At 34.6% G+C, this 15233-nt stretch overlaps 1 protein-coding gene across 3 annotated transcripts; it reads left to right on the top strand.

Annotated features, from left to right (window-relative positions):
• The first annotated feature begins 13011 nt into the window (after nucleotides 1–13011).
• On the top strand, nucleotides 13012–14938 carry LOC121248466 (vascular-related unknown protein 1). Of its 3 annotated transcripts, none has more exons than XM_041146938.1 (4): nucleotides 13012–13616; nucleotides 13748–13816; nucleotides 13920–14056; nucleotides 14539–14938. In XM_041146938.1, exons 1-4 carry the CDS (start codon nucleotides 13308–13310, stop codon nucleotides 14681–14683), a joined length of 660 nt encoding a protein of 219 aa, XP_041002872.1. In that variant the 5' UTR covers nucleotides 13012–13307; the 3' UTR covers nucleotides 14684–14938. The 3 variants fall into 3 exon arrangements, with proteins under 3 accessions (XP_041002872.1, XP_041002873.1, XP_041002874.1); XM_041146939.1 differs by having other exon boundaries at nucleotides 13018–13616; nucleotides 14337–14680; XM_041146940.1 differs by having other exon boundaries at nucleotides 13018–13616; nucleotides 14340–14680.
• The last annotated feature ends 295 nt before the right edge of the window (nucleotides 14939–15233 follow it).

Consider the following 15233-nt stretch of genomic DNA (forward strand, 5'->3'; position numbering starts at 1 on the left):
AGCAGGTCATAGTTCAAGGTAGGTGACTACTGTGGAGGTCTGGTCGTCCTGACAGCTCTACTAGCACCAATTGTAGGTGTAGGCGTCCTTGGAATTCCAAAAGCTCTGTCCTCGTCTCTCACACCTTTGCTCCGCATAGTGGTGTTGGGAGATTTCCAAAGTCTTACATGAGCAACATCAATTATGCTTTCAAGTGGCATTGCTTTTATGAATATGAATTCTAAACCTCACCACAACTCACAACCTATCATTGTAGTAGATCTAGATCCATCCCAAAATGTTGCACTTATCACAAAGTGTTTAACCAGAAAGTGTTCACATTCTACTAAACTGCTATTGAACTTAGCAATACTTCACTAATACAAACCTAGTTTAGACATTAGAAAGGAATCTGCATGTGACATAGCAACATCCCCAAGAGGACCCATCCCATCTGATGGAAACAAAAACTGATCTCAACACCAACTCATTAAAGGGAAACCACCTTGAAATCCATTAAGGTCACTTCCTTTGTTGTTTTTAGGATACCTTGAGCTAACACCTATCAAGAGTTTATGGTCCTAGTAGACAAGAGGATGAATTTTGTTTTTAGTTGACATCGGTTATCAAGTTGACACCACTAATGAAATGCATGACAGTTAAACTAGGAACGTGAAACCTTTCGAACATCATCGATACTAAAAACAAACATCAAAGTAGTTCCAAACCCATCCCAAGATACCATGCTTGCTATGATCAAACCTCTTCAACCAAAAGCATTTTCCACTTTGGAGCATCTTCCAAATCAAATCCCAATGTTTTGACACCTCGAAGGGCACCCCTGAAATCCGTCAAGATCACTTCCTTCGATGTTTTTCAAGGCAAGCCATGTTGACATTCATCAAGTATTTGTTTGCCTAGTAAGATCAAATGATCAATTTTGTTTTAATTTGTACAAGGTTTTCTTTCTATACATAGTTAATGTAGGTTGACACCTATGTTTATTGCACCTTCCTTATATTTGACCTATGAAAATGCAGTTTGGCTAATGGCAATAAATTATTTTCCTCAAGTTCAATTGTCACTTAAGTTGGGTTAGGTATCAACTGCCTCACCCATCAATAATAGGTAAAACCCCTCAACTTGACCCAATAAGCCATGAAGGAGTTGAACATTGATACAATCTAATAATTTCATAATTATAATGATTGTAATTTGTTATTAGGTGATGTTAACTTTACTTAATAAAACACAAATCATTCACATACGCATTGGGTTCACGAGCATATTGAATTTAGATTAATAGATTTTCATCAAGCTATTCGCAATTAGTCATGTTGTCTTAGGTAGGTTGGTAGTCACGATCAAATTTCCTTTGTAGTGGCTTTATAAGGATCTTTGCCTAGGGATTATACAATTATATGTTTAGTTGCCACATTTATACTTAATCTGATTAAGTAATTTTCTAATTTTAGTTTTGTAGTTTAATGCAGAATATGGTAAGATAAACCGTTCCTTAATGTAACTTCTTGATGCTTGCAACTTCCTTTCACTTCAATGAGTTTTTATATATAAATATAGATATATATTACTGCACTTACATTAATCCACTTTCATCACACTAAGTTAATGTGGTACTAGTTGTTCATCACCCATCACTACAACAAATTTGGATTTTTATGTCGGTTTAACATTTGTGACGGTCCAGAAACCATCACCAAATATGCTTTTTACTGACTCTTTCTTTAAACCGTTACTAAATTTGGAAGATAAATAAACTAATGTTTGAACATTAATATTTATGCGTACATTTGAATATCAACAAGACACTGTCATTTTTTTTGTTAAGAACATTCGAACGTATATCAATATACATGCCAACATATATAATACAATCGAATAAATGTTTATACATACTAATAATTTTATAGTTAATTCGAGCATTATGTGATTTATGTGCGAACATACTCATATAAAATTAAATGTATATTATGTGGATGAATTACATTCGAGTGGCACAAGGTATGTGTGAACCTTACGGCTATATGGTTCAATCTTCTCATGCCAACAATATGAGCTAATGTTTGAACGTATGTGCTTAACGTTCGAATGTAGTTTCTTTTGCAATTGAAATTTAGAAATTTAAATATACATATCAAAATAAAGAACATAATATGAAATAGGAATTTGCAAATTAAAATATTAGTGAGAATTAAAATACATAAACACGATCTATATTAAGAGATATTGTTCATTACAGGAAGAGAAGAAAAAATGACATAAACTTATAAATACAAAAGTAAAAAATAGATCAACAGAGCTCAATACTCGTTGTTTAAATATGTATGAAATTCTTCTGTCAACGGATTGACCATTGCATTTAGGATATCTATACAATGACTAATTGAGGACACACCATCCTCTACTGATGCTCGAAGTAACTCGTTTTGTCGGTTGGTGGAGGTAGAAATATTTGACACTATCGCATCGACTCAAGCAGGGCATGCATCCCCTACAACTGCACCCATCGGCTTCCTCCTAATACTCTTGTTATGGGGAGCAACACTAGTCCTATACTGGGTCGGTGGCACAAGATCTAGTGGAGGCCTAATCGCATGCCAAGAGCACCCATTCGCCTGATCAATGCTTCACAGTCATATTGAAAGGGTTCATCTGCTTGGCCAGCCACTCTTCAGCTTGGGGTGCCACTCTACGCTGCAATAGCAATCGAGTAATGATCACCCAATACAGAAGGTTGTCGGTGGAGATGACGTTGGCCTTGTAGTGGATCCTCTCAAATATCATGGTAAGTCAATAAGTTCTGCACGTGCCAAGCGCAGAAAGAACTATGCACGAGTCCAACTGAAGGTGGCCTTATGTGCCACAAGATTCACGTTTGTTGCAACTATAACAACATCTGAAAAAATTGTAGGAACACGCCTCATTAGTTTGAAGAACTTCTTCTTGTTGTTGTCATCTTGAGGTTGACTCCCATCGCCATCCGACAGGTTTACATAAGTACCTGTTGGATCGACTTCGATAGGACCAACAGATGATCTATATGTCCCAACATCCTCTGCATCCTCAAACTAATCATTCACTGTTGTTGAGGACTCAGATACTCATGGGATCCCAAGTAAGTCGGTAAGATATCTGCCAATACCTCGAATTGAACATCGACATACAGTGTGAGTATCTATATCCTATGGCATATCCTACATCTACATGTAGAACTCACATACCATGGATGGGTATATCTTCCAGCTCATGCACATATGTTGGCCCAGCTTCGGGTGATGAAGATGGACCTCAGACTCCTCCCATCGTAGGTCAGCATGTTAAACTCGTTGATCTTGATCTCACATTCAACCATAAATGTTCGAATGCCAATCTGTGACCTACTCGGGGTTCCTTTTCTATCCCATTTCTGCTTTGTCAAATGATAAGATACATCCTACAAAAAAATATATATATATATAAGTACACCTTTCATTAAATTTAAGTGTGTTATACAAATGAAAGGACATGGTATAATAGAACAATATGATACCGTTTGAATGTTAATATGTTTGAATGAATGTTTGAACGATGTCATATTAACTTTCAAACATTAAGCTACAATGTACGAATTTCGAACCACATACCATAACATTCAAATTAAGAGGTATATGCAAACGTGAAAGTTCACATGCACACATAACTCTAAACATTTGAATGTATATTGAAACATAACATTTAAATGATCGTACGTTCAAATGTGTAAATGTGAATCTTGAATGACCCTACTTTCAAATGTATAAACGCAAAGATTGGTGGGTTAACTTAGCCATCTCTGATTTTCCCAACCACACCATTATTCATGTAATGGTCATTGTATAATTGAAGTATACAATACGAGTATCTTTATACGGTGGCTAGAAAACGCAATGGAATATTAGTTCTGTAATGGGTTTTGGTCCATACCAAAACTCACTTAAAATCACTTGGTAAAACCTTAAAGAGGATGTGAGTGGGCAATAACCTTGTCATGAGGCTTGTGGTACTGTTTGAAGGCGACATTGGAGGAGGTGGATGGCGGCATTGTGATGGTTCATTTCTTAGAGGGTGTGAAACTAACATTCAACATTTGGCTTTGTTATAATATAAACGTAACGTTCGAACATTATCTCTCAAAATCCAATCGTTTGAATGTAAAAATATCCTTTTGTGCGAACATGCATATGCATGCGATACTTTAGAAACAATATGTGCGAATGGTAAATGATAATGTTCAATTGTGGCGATATGTATTTTGTTAATGGAGGGAAAATGCCACCTACTAGGTTTTAAGGGACAAAATTGGTAAGTATCGTTAGAATGTGGAAGTACAGATGTTCGAAGTCTTAGCCTTAGGCTCGAACGTATAACCAAAGTATTTGAACGTAGTGTTATATAGTATTATATACTATATTATATATTATACTATATATATACTAGTCTCATATATATATATAGTATAATTCAAATATACTATAATACAATACTAGTAAGAACTATTAAATGTATAATACTAGTATAGTACAATACTATGCTATATATTAATACTATATTATATTAATATATATAGTATAGTGCTATTAAAAAGTTGAGTATAATATAATAATATGCTATATAGTATAGCATATTATATAGTAAAGTATAATATATAGTATATTATAGTAGTAGTATATATATTATATATAGTATAGCCTAATACACGTATTGCATATATATGTTGTAGTATATAAGGATATAGTATAGTACTATATATACTATAAAACTATATATTATGTATATTATGTATAGTCTATAACATATATTATAATATATAGTATGTAATATAGTCTATAATATATAGGAAGTGCTGCGACCTTTCGCAAGCCTATATTATCAAGTAATTGAGATTTTTTCTAATAACTTATTTAAATGATGTCGTGATTTCATATGTTATATTGTCTCTTTCTTGTGTATGGTACAATTTGAATGATATTTAATTTTATCTAATTATTAGTTTTAATTGGCCAAACATTCGAATGTAAACCTCACACGTTTGAACATGTGATCAGGTTTGAAACAACGTTCGAATATAAATACAGAACATGCAATAACAACATTCAATTGTACAATAACATGCTCGAACATGTATAGTTCTCGAACATGCAAACATATCCTTACACATCCAAACGTATATCTCTTCATGTTTGAACTAATCAAAACTTGACGTTCAAACTTTATATATAGTTCCATTTGAACATCACATTTAACATGTTCAAACGTATTTACAAACCGTTCAAAGTTCTATTTGTTCACGTTAATCTATTGACTTAGACGTTCGCATTTGAAATTCGAACGTCAAGTTTCAAATGTTTGAACAAATTGTACGTGTAAATGTATATATTAACTGTGTGAACTAACATAATCGAACGTTAGAAAAATAACGTTTGAATGATATATGACGGGTAAACGTTCGAACGGCAAAACATATGTTTGAACGTACTTTATGTGATGGAAATTGACTATCACGAATTGTCATCACATTCGTACAAAGGAACTAACGACAGACTATCAACCATCACAAAAAATATTTTTAGTGATGGTTGCACAATAAACTGTCACAAAAAATATTTAGTGACACATTTGGCAAGTCGGTACATTAAACAATTTCTAACCATCATAAAAAAGTTTATGTGATGGTTAAATTTTTTTCCGTGATGGTTTCATCCACCACAAAACATAGAATCTGTTGTAGTGCATGAGATTATTCATTTATATTTTAAAATTATAGATTTAAAAGTTGACAAACAATACCACATCAACATAGTGAAATAAAAGTGTGATGAAGGTATAATATATAACTATTTCCTTCATATAAATATTAGCAATGCACCTATTATTTGCATACATATTATAGAACAAGAACTTTTATAATTCTCTCAACACTAGTTGAGAAATATGCACATGATGCCTATCATTGATCCTTGAGGTAAAGATAATATTCGAGCTTTTATTTGACTACTATGTTTGGAATGAAGACTTTGTTTTTAGAATTTACGAAATTATTGAGGCAATTTTGTTGTGTTTTGTATATAAAAGAGGCACGGGACCTATAAAAAATAGAGTTGAAAGAGTTGTAAGACTTGTTTAGGAAGTGAATTTTTATGAGATGTGAGTGTGTGTTTTTATTTTTTTTGTCACAAAAAGTACTAAAACAACTAATTATTATTAGATCAATTTTTTAAAGAGATGAAAAGCCTTTTCCTTGTTTAGAAGTTGTTTGGAATGATTTATTACAATTAATTTGTAACAAAAGTCTCCTCTAACTTTTCTCCTTAGACTAGAAAGGGAAGGTGGAGATGCAACAATCTGTTCTTACTCAACAGAGAAAGTGAGGCAAATTCCCTGGTTCTGGATTAGAACTGAGGGGATGATGGATGAGTTAGAAGAAAAATGGAAGCTACTACGACTCTTGGAGGAAGAGAATTTAGTTATAGATTTGAAAGTAAAGCATCTGGGCATGGAAATGAAGAAAGAGGATCTGAGTTTGGTTGGAAAATTATCTCAGAGAGGGTAATTGGGAAGTGAAGTGGTTTGTTCTACTATGACCAAAATATGGAAAGTAAGTAAATCATTCTCCTTCCAAAAGATAAATCAAAATTTGTTTGTTATTCCTTTTGAGAAGGCAACCAATCGAGATAGAGATCCTGCTGGGAAGCCATGAATATTTGATAATATGTTATTCATAATAAAGCAATTTGATGGTCTAACCCCACCAAAGTTAATGAATTTTGACTTAGAAGCGTTCTAGACCCAGTTTCATAACCTTCCTTTAATGTGCATGATGAAGGAAATTGGAGAGTAGATTGGAAAGACAAGTGGTAAGGTGCAAGAGGTTGATGTGAAGGAGGATGGTATTGGGTGGGGGACCTACCTTAGAGTCAAGATTGAAATTAATTTGAGGAAACCCATAGCTGAGGGACGAACAGTCAATTTGTTAGGAACTAAGAGTGGGTACCATTACAATATGAAAAGTTGCCCAGGATTTTTTTTTCATGTGTGAATGTCTGGCCCATGGGGAAGAAGGATGCAACAACTCAACTTCAAATCATCCACAGTATGCTTTAAGGGAGAACCAATTTGGGCCATGGTTGAGGGCAGAAAAGAGTCATAAGAAGCGGTACTTTACCCGAAAGGAAGAACAAGAGTCATTGACAGATGGTGGTAGGGACTCACATTAGGGAAGCGCAGGCAGTTGTGGGGTGTAAAAGGAGCTAGTGACAGCGATGAGCGGTGGCACAGAGAGTAGAGAGTCCACTAAGAGGAGAATAACAGAAGATAAAAATAGTAGGAATTCAAAATTGAATTCAGTTGGTGTTGATATCTCGAAAGATATGTTTTTTGAATTTCAAAAGGTATGGAAATGTGAGAAATATAGAGTTAGTGATCAGGGAAGAAACAACTGGAAACTATCAGAATTTTGAAACTGAGAAGGCATCGAGTGGAGGAAGTTACGAGGAGGAAAGTGGGGAAGAAGCTATTATTATGAAGAGATTAGCTAAGGCTCATACAAAAAGAGATGTAATCCAAAGGCCAGTGATGTAGATGGAAGGTAAGCCTGCTAACCCAACTACAATCATATCTAATGAAATGAATGAGTTGTAGACAGTAGGAAGTGTTGTGGAATATACAATGAAAAGAAGTCTAGTTAAGGGATTATGGAAGAGACTTACCGGATTACTAGGTACCACATCTGAACTATCTGTCGGTAAAGTGAGTAAAAGAAGTAGTAACAAGATTGGAGCAAATAGTTGTGAGGAAAGACTTGGTAAGATAAGTAGAGGAAATGAGGTGGAATAGAACACTAAAAACTTTGAACCATTGGCGGAGGCTGAGTGTCAGCCCTGCCAAGCATTTTGAATTATCTTATGCTAGAACTGTCGAGGGCTTAGGAACCCTCAAATAGTTCATGGTCTTTTCCATTTAGTGAAGGATCATAATCCCAAAGTAATTTTCCTCAGTGAGACAAAATTACTTGTAAGAAAGTTTGATGCGGTGAAGAAGAAGCTAGATTTTGAGGGATGTTTTGTTGTTGATCCGATACAAAGAAGTGGGGGTTTAGCGTTAATGTGGAATGGAGAAGTAAAAATCATTAACTTCTCTCAAAACCATATACATGCCAATAGCCTTTATGAAGAAAAAAAAAATACTAGCTGGTTTTTAAAGGCATATATGGACATCCTGATAATAATAAGAGGAAAACAACATGTGACTTGTTATCAAGGTTAAGGCTGCAACTAGATCAAGCCTGGTGTGTGAGAGGTGATTTCAATGAAATCACCTCCCAATCTGAGAAAAGTGAGGGAAGACAAAGGCCTGAAGGTCAAATGGAAGGATTCGAGAATGCTCTTGAGGTAAAAAAATATGGTTAATTTGGGCTGGAAGGGTAAGAAATATACTTGAAGTAATAAGCATGAAGATGAGACTTTTACAAGGGAGTGACTAGATAGGGGGTGGCAAACCTAAAGTGGTCAGAACTATTAGGAAAGGGGGTGATCGAGGTCCTAATTGCCAGATGTTCTGATAATAAGTCATTATTCTTATCATTGAATGATGAAAGTGTGGTAAAGGGGAAAAGGAATGGTGCTTTTAGGTACGAAGCAAAATTGGCATTAGAAGAGGATAGTGGAGCTGTAATAATGAAACTTGGGATAGAAATGTGATTGGACAGAACCCTTTCAAAATAATACAAAGCAAATTGCAAACATGTAGATGAGCTTTATCTAGGTGGAACTTGCAGAAAATAAGATCAAATGAAAGGGATATTGGTGTGGTTACAAAACAACTCAATTAAGAACAGTTAAGTGAGGGATCTTACAATGATGCTACTATCAAAGCATTACAAGACAAAGCTGGTATTCTGTTTTAGCAGGAAAATATCAAGTGGACACAAAGAGCTAAGAGGAATTGTTATTAGCTTGGTGATCAAAATACAAAATATTTTCATGCTTGTGCTAGTCAAGAAGAAAAAAAAAATTGGATTAAGCAAATTAAAGACCAAGAATGAAGAATAAAGACTAAGCAATAAGGGATTGAAGCATCTTTTAATCAGTACTTTCAGAACATATTTTGCTCATCAAACTCATCTCAAGATGCTATAGTAGAATGTCTTGCCCCTGTAGAGCATAAAGTGACCTGCAAAAGGAATTCACAATTTAAGAGGTGAAGGCAACACTATAGCAAATGAAACCACTAAAGTCCCCAGGTCCTGATGGTTTTGGGGCATGCTTTTATCAAACTTACTGGCACACTTTTGGAGAGGAGGTATGCCAAGCCATTTTAAGCTTTTTAAATGGGGGAAATTTAGATCAATGTATTAATTTTACATATGTTGCTTTAGTTTCAAAGTTAAATTAAACCAATTAGCTTATGTAATGTATTATATACGTTTGTATCAAAAGTATTAGCAAACAGGTTGAAAAAGGTATTGCCCTCCATTATATTCAACTACCAAAGTACATTTGTACATGGGAGACTCATCATTGATAATGTGATGATTACTTATGAAGCTTTGCACACCATGAAGACAAGACAGAAAGGCAAAGTGGGAAGCATGGCCCTCAAATTGGATATGTCCAAGGCACACGATAGAATTGAGTGGAGATTCGTAGAAGAAATTATAAAAAAGCTTGGAATTGGAGATATATGGATTAAACTAATCATGAAGTGTGTTACCTCAGTGACATACTCTTGTCTTATAAATGGGTAGCCTGGTGAATCTATAAAGCCAACGAGAAGAATAAGGCAAGAGGATCCAATATCTTCATACTTATTTATTCTTTTTGTTGAAGGTTTGAGCACTTATTAAGCATCTAAAAATAAGGGGGAGATAAAGGGGTTGCAGTTACAAAGGGTGGAACTATTATAAATCATATACTGTTTGCAAATGATTGTGTTATATTTAGAAGGGCAACTACCAGTGAATGGATAAAGATACAAGAGATCCTGAACAAGTATTAGAGGGCTTCGGGCTAGTTGTTGAACAAGCAGAAATCAACCATGTTTTTCATTTCAAATGCTGCAGTGAATGTTAGGAAACAAATCTTGCAAGAGGCAGGAATTTCAGTTTGTGGAAGCTATGAAAAATAATTAGTTTTACCTTCCATGGTAGGTAAATGTAGAAGAGAATTAGTAGTTAGAAAAATACCTTTCGATCTCAAGCAGGTAAAGAAGTGATGATTAAAGATGTGTTGCAAGCACTACCCATTTATTCTATGAGTGTTTTCAAGCTTCCTTGGAGATTGTGCTGAAATGTCTTCTATGCTGCTGAGATTCTAGTGGGGGTAAAAAATGCAACGAAAAAAATATTATTTGGAGGAGATGGACAAAAATGAGTGAATAAAAAAAAATATGGATGAGGGTTAAGTTTGAGAGACCTGGAAAATTTTTAATGTGGCATTATTGGCAAAATAGTGTTGGAGGTTGATGAAGAATCCTAATTTGATGGTTGCCACAATTATGAAGGAAAAATATGTTAAGCATAAGGAACTATTAAAAGCAAAGTTGGGTTCAAGGCCTTATTTCATTTAGAGAAGCCTATTCTCATATCTAGAATTGGTTCAAACAGGTCTGGTGTGGAGAATGGGGAATGGTAAAACAAGTAAAATCTGGAAGGATAAGTGGTTGCCAATACAATCCTCTAATAGAGTTCATTCACCAGTCAAAACTCTTGACATAGAATCCAATGTCAGTGAGCTTATAGAGGAAAGGGTTGGTAAGAAGAAAGAGAATATGGTGGATGAAGTATTTAGCACAAGAGAAGTTGCATTGAGTAAAAGTATCCCTTTGAGTAGCTTAAATAAAGAGGATAGATTAATATGGGGACCAACAAACAAAGGGTCCTTTACAATAAGGAGTGTTTATTACCTACAACATTCTAGAATGAGATCCAGATTGGGGGAATCTTTTGATGCAACAAGTAAAAGAAGTGATTGAGAATCGATATGGAGGCTAAGGCCCGATTTGGATACCCAGATGATATACAAACTATCTCATATAGGTTGTACGACAAGTCTCATTTGGGTATCCAAATGGTCAATGAGATGTTTTTGTTTCATCTTTGCGTTTTCAACCTTCATTTACGTTTTGAAATTAATATCTGATATAAACAGTAAAAAGTTAAGTGAACAGTGTAAAAACTAACATAAATAGAAAAATGAACAGTACAAAATGACATAAACAATGCAGTGAATAGTATAAAACTGACATAAACAGTAAAAAGTTATGTAAACAGTGCACTTTTCTTTTTTTCCCATCCCATTTCTAGATCAATCTTCCTCCTAGATCATGCATCTTCCCCTCTGCTGAAACCCACCATTTTAAGTTTTGGTGGTAATATAGAGTAATTTCGATTAAAAAAATATATTTTGAGATATAAATATATTTATGGTATATTTTTTAATTAATTATAAATTTTACTTTTTATTAATATATTCATAACTATTACTCAAAAATTATAAAATGATTTTCAATCATTGGTGGGACCCACACCTTTATCAAATCTCAAAAAGTAAAAACTATCTCATATTATCTCATTATCCAAATACACACTTTTTTACAAGTCATCTCATCGCATCTCAACTCAAAAACTTCAGTACTATTAAAAATATATCATCTCATCTCATCTAAACTACATAACTAAATGAGATCTAAGAGTGCAAAATATTGTGAAGTAGTTTTTATGAAAGGCAGCACATGATATACTTCCAACTAGATAAAATCTCTTTAAGAAAAAGATGGTGGAATCAACTTTATGCCTAGTCTATGTGAGGGAATCAGAAACTATAATTCATGCACTATGGAGTTGTCCTGCATCTAATGATGTCTAGATTGAAACAAACAGCCCAGTTAAAAAATGGTCCAGTATGAAGGTACTTTTTTTGGAGCTATGGAAGAGATTGAATGACGGACTAAATAGTAATGAATCATGATATTGAATTGGTTGCTTATACTATGAGGAGGATCTGGTTTAGAAGGAATTCCGTTTTGTTTGAGAACAAATTTGAACATCCAAGGCAGTTGTTCCAGCTAGCAAAACAAAGTTTGGAAGACTTTAGCCTAGCACAATGCACCAAAAAGAAAGGAAACCACTCGGGAGATTCAGATAGACAGCAAACTTGTTGAAAAAAACCAACTAAACTAAAGTATAAAGTTAATTGGGATGCTGCAGCGGATAACAAAAATAACAAAGGGGGAATTGGAGTTGTGATTAGAAACAATGATGGTGAGCTTATGGCTTCTTTGTGTCTAAATATTAATCACTCTATTAATCCTGTTATAGCTGAAGCATGTGCCCTTAGAAGGGCAGTTACTCTATGCCAAGAACTAGGACTATCTGATGTTGTGCTAGAAGGAGACTCCAAGGTGGTAGTAACAATTGCTAATAGTCAAGAAGAAATTAATGCGCAGGTTATGGTATTGTGATTGAGGATATGCGAAGTCTACTCGCAGAGAAGTGAATAATGTAGTTCATTTGTTAGCAAAACTTGCTGTTTCATTTTCTGGTGAAAGGGTGTGATTGAGTATGGGCCTTTGCAAATAATCCCTTCTGTATTGAAGGAAAAGTATTGTAATGATTAATTATTTATTAAATAAAGGCATAATGCTTTGAAATTAAAAAAAAAAAAAAAAAAAAAAAAAAAAAAAAAAAAAAAAAGAGAAGAAGAAGAAGAAGAAGAAAAACAAGTTGTTTGGAATGAAAGTGAAATTAAAAGGAAAATTATCCATAAAACCAAACAGTGTACCGAGCTCTACCCCAAGTCCAACTTGGGCTACATAATTTAATTAGTCCTCAATCCAACTTGGAAGTTTTTCAAGACCAATTGTGGACCTAAAATTGAATCAGTTCAGTCCGTCAGTCTTGCTGACACAATTCCAGCTAGTTTTGCGTTTCTTATTGACTGATTTATTGATACGTTTGGAAGGTAAGTCCTACCAAAGAAAAAAGCTGCTAATGCTGTGTGAAAATCCCCTCGGAACCACGAAGGTCAACCCCTCTCTCCTTCTATCATTTGTTTTTTCTTGCACGTTCTCTGTCTTTCACTCTCCGCCTTGGTTTTTGTTCCAACTGCTGATTAACTTCCTCAACCCACCTGGCCCACCCAGAGATTCCACAATATGGGTTCCCTTTTCCATCCCCCCTACCTTCTTTAATAATATTTCTCTGATATAAATCCTCCTTTACAGTAACCCTTGATCTCAGCCCCTGGCAAAACAGAAGTCTCCTATCTATTCTTTATTTTCTTCACGCTAGATCGATGGAAAACTCTTTGAGTTCATGTATTAACAAAGCTGTTGCTTCTAAAGGAACCACAAACAGCCCTGAAGAGAGTGGTTGGACTGCATACTTTGAAGATTTCTCAAGTTATGAAGGACACAGTTCCTCTAATTCTAGTTTTCATACCTCTTCTGGGGTCTCTGATGCTGCTTCTTCTGCTGCATGGAAAAATCCCGATAGCAATCTGAAGATTCCCAAGAGATTGAGCTTCAAGAAAACAAGAACCAAAATAATTTCTTTTGACGATTCTTTGGAGGATACTGCTAGCTCCCCAGTTAGTAGTCCCAAGGTCAAATGAACCATCTTTCCAACTTGTTTCCTTCCTCTTATGTCGTAATTTTCTGTAACTTTCTTTCCCTTTTTTTCATTTTACATCTCTTTTGTTTAGCGAATCTTTTCTTCACCCATTTTTGTGAGTAGGTTGGTGATTTGGAACCAGGTGATATGAATCCAAGAAAGGCACATGATCATCATATTATTAGTTCCTTGGTAATTTTTTTAATTTTCATTTTCAAATAGAAAAAATTCCCAGATATAAGATTGGCTTGGTATTAGAACCTGATAAATTATTTTGGTTCTGATGATTTTATAGAGCATGGCAGATACTTTAGATCATTATCCAGAACTGCAGGCAGATGAAAGAAGGGAAATCATGAACTTTGGTGGAAAGAATAATCATGACTACACAGATTTAAGGAAGAGGGGACTGTGCTTGGTTCCTTTGTCCAAGTTAGTGAATTATTTTGGTTAATTTCCACGATAATATCTGCCTCTCTCAGTCTCCCTCCCATCTTCCTTGTAAGACATGATCTTAATGTTCAAAGAAATTACTTCTTGTCGACATCATGTGTTATATATCGCAAGCACCATGCTTTTCTAAACTCATCTCTCTCTCTCTCTCTCTCTCTCCCTCTCTTCCATAACCTCTGTGCTGTGTATATCCATATCATAGACAAGAAACTGAGGCAATATTGCATCTGAAAGCAAGTGGTTTTCATCTTTTTTGCAACAGTACTTAGGTAAAGATCAGGCGTTAATTTCCAGGATAGATAACGAAGCAATATTATTACCTGAACAGATTAATGACAGGAAACGTCCTGAAACAATAGAAAGCATTTATTTATTTTTTGTTATCTTTTACTGGTGGCTTGATCTACATCTTAAAAATTATTCAGCTATTTGGTAATTCACGGAAACTTGAATATCGACAGAGAATATTTATATGTTTGCGAGAAATCAGGGACTGATGAGACATTTTCAAGAATGATAGAGCTCTTATTTGCGTTGATCTTGGAACGTCCTCGATCCAATGTTGAGGGTGCAACATTAAGCTGGTTCCCATCCCTTATTGATTAAAATCGCTTTAGGTATCTGGAGCAATTGGCAGAGCAATCCAGATCAGCGTCATGCAGAAACTTGAAAGGTCATGCTAAATGCACTACGTACGTGTAAGATAAGGGAAATATTTTATTGGATAAACTAAGCTGGTCTTCCTTTGGTTAGGATTAAACAATGTTGTCTTATCATGATGATAAGTCTAGATTAAGTTGATCAATTAAGTTGATTGGATGATTGTATTTATGAGAGTCTAGATTCGATTCTGAGTTTTTAGTTCTCTTTAATTAACAAAGAGATTTTTTTTTTTTTTTTTGGAATTTTTATAGGAAATGCAAATTATCACTCATTTCATGAAGAAAAAAAATAAAATAAAAGCTATTTACTTAGAAGGCATTGTTCTTTAAATTAGCTGCCTCCAATGATAGTACCCTTAAGCAACCAAAATTGTCATGGAAATATTGGCATATATTAGTAGGAGATCATGATGTGGTGCTTGAAAGTATGGTTAATAATATTATTATAAAGCTCTGAAGAATACGTATTATATATTAGTTTTGCCTACAATGCA

This window comes from Juglans microcarpa x Juglans regia, chromosome 2D (genome assembly GCF_004785595.1).
Source record: "Juglans microcarpa x Juglans regia isolate MS1-56 chromosome 2D, Jm3101_v1.0, whole genome shotgun sequence".
Classification (NCBI taxonomy): Eukaryota; Viridiplantae; Streptophyta; class Magnoliopsida; order Fagales; family Juglandaceae; genus Juglans; species Juglans microcarpa x Juglans regia.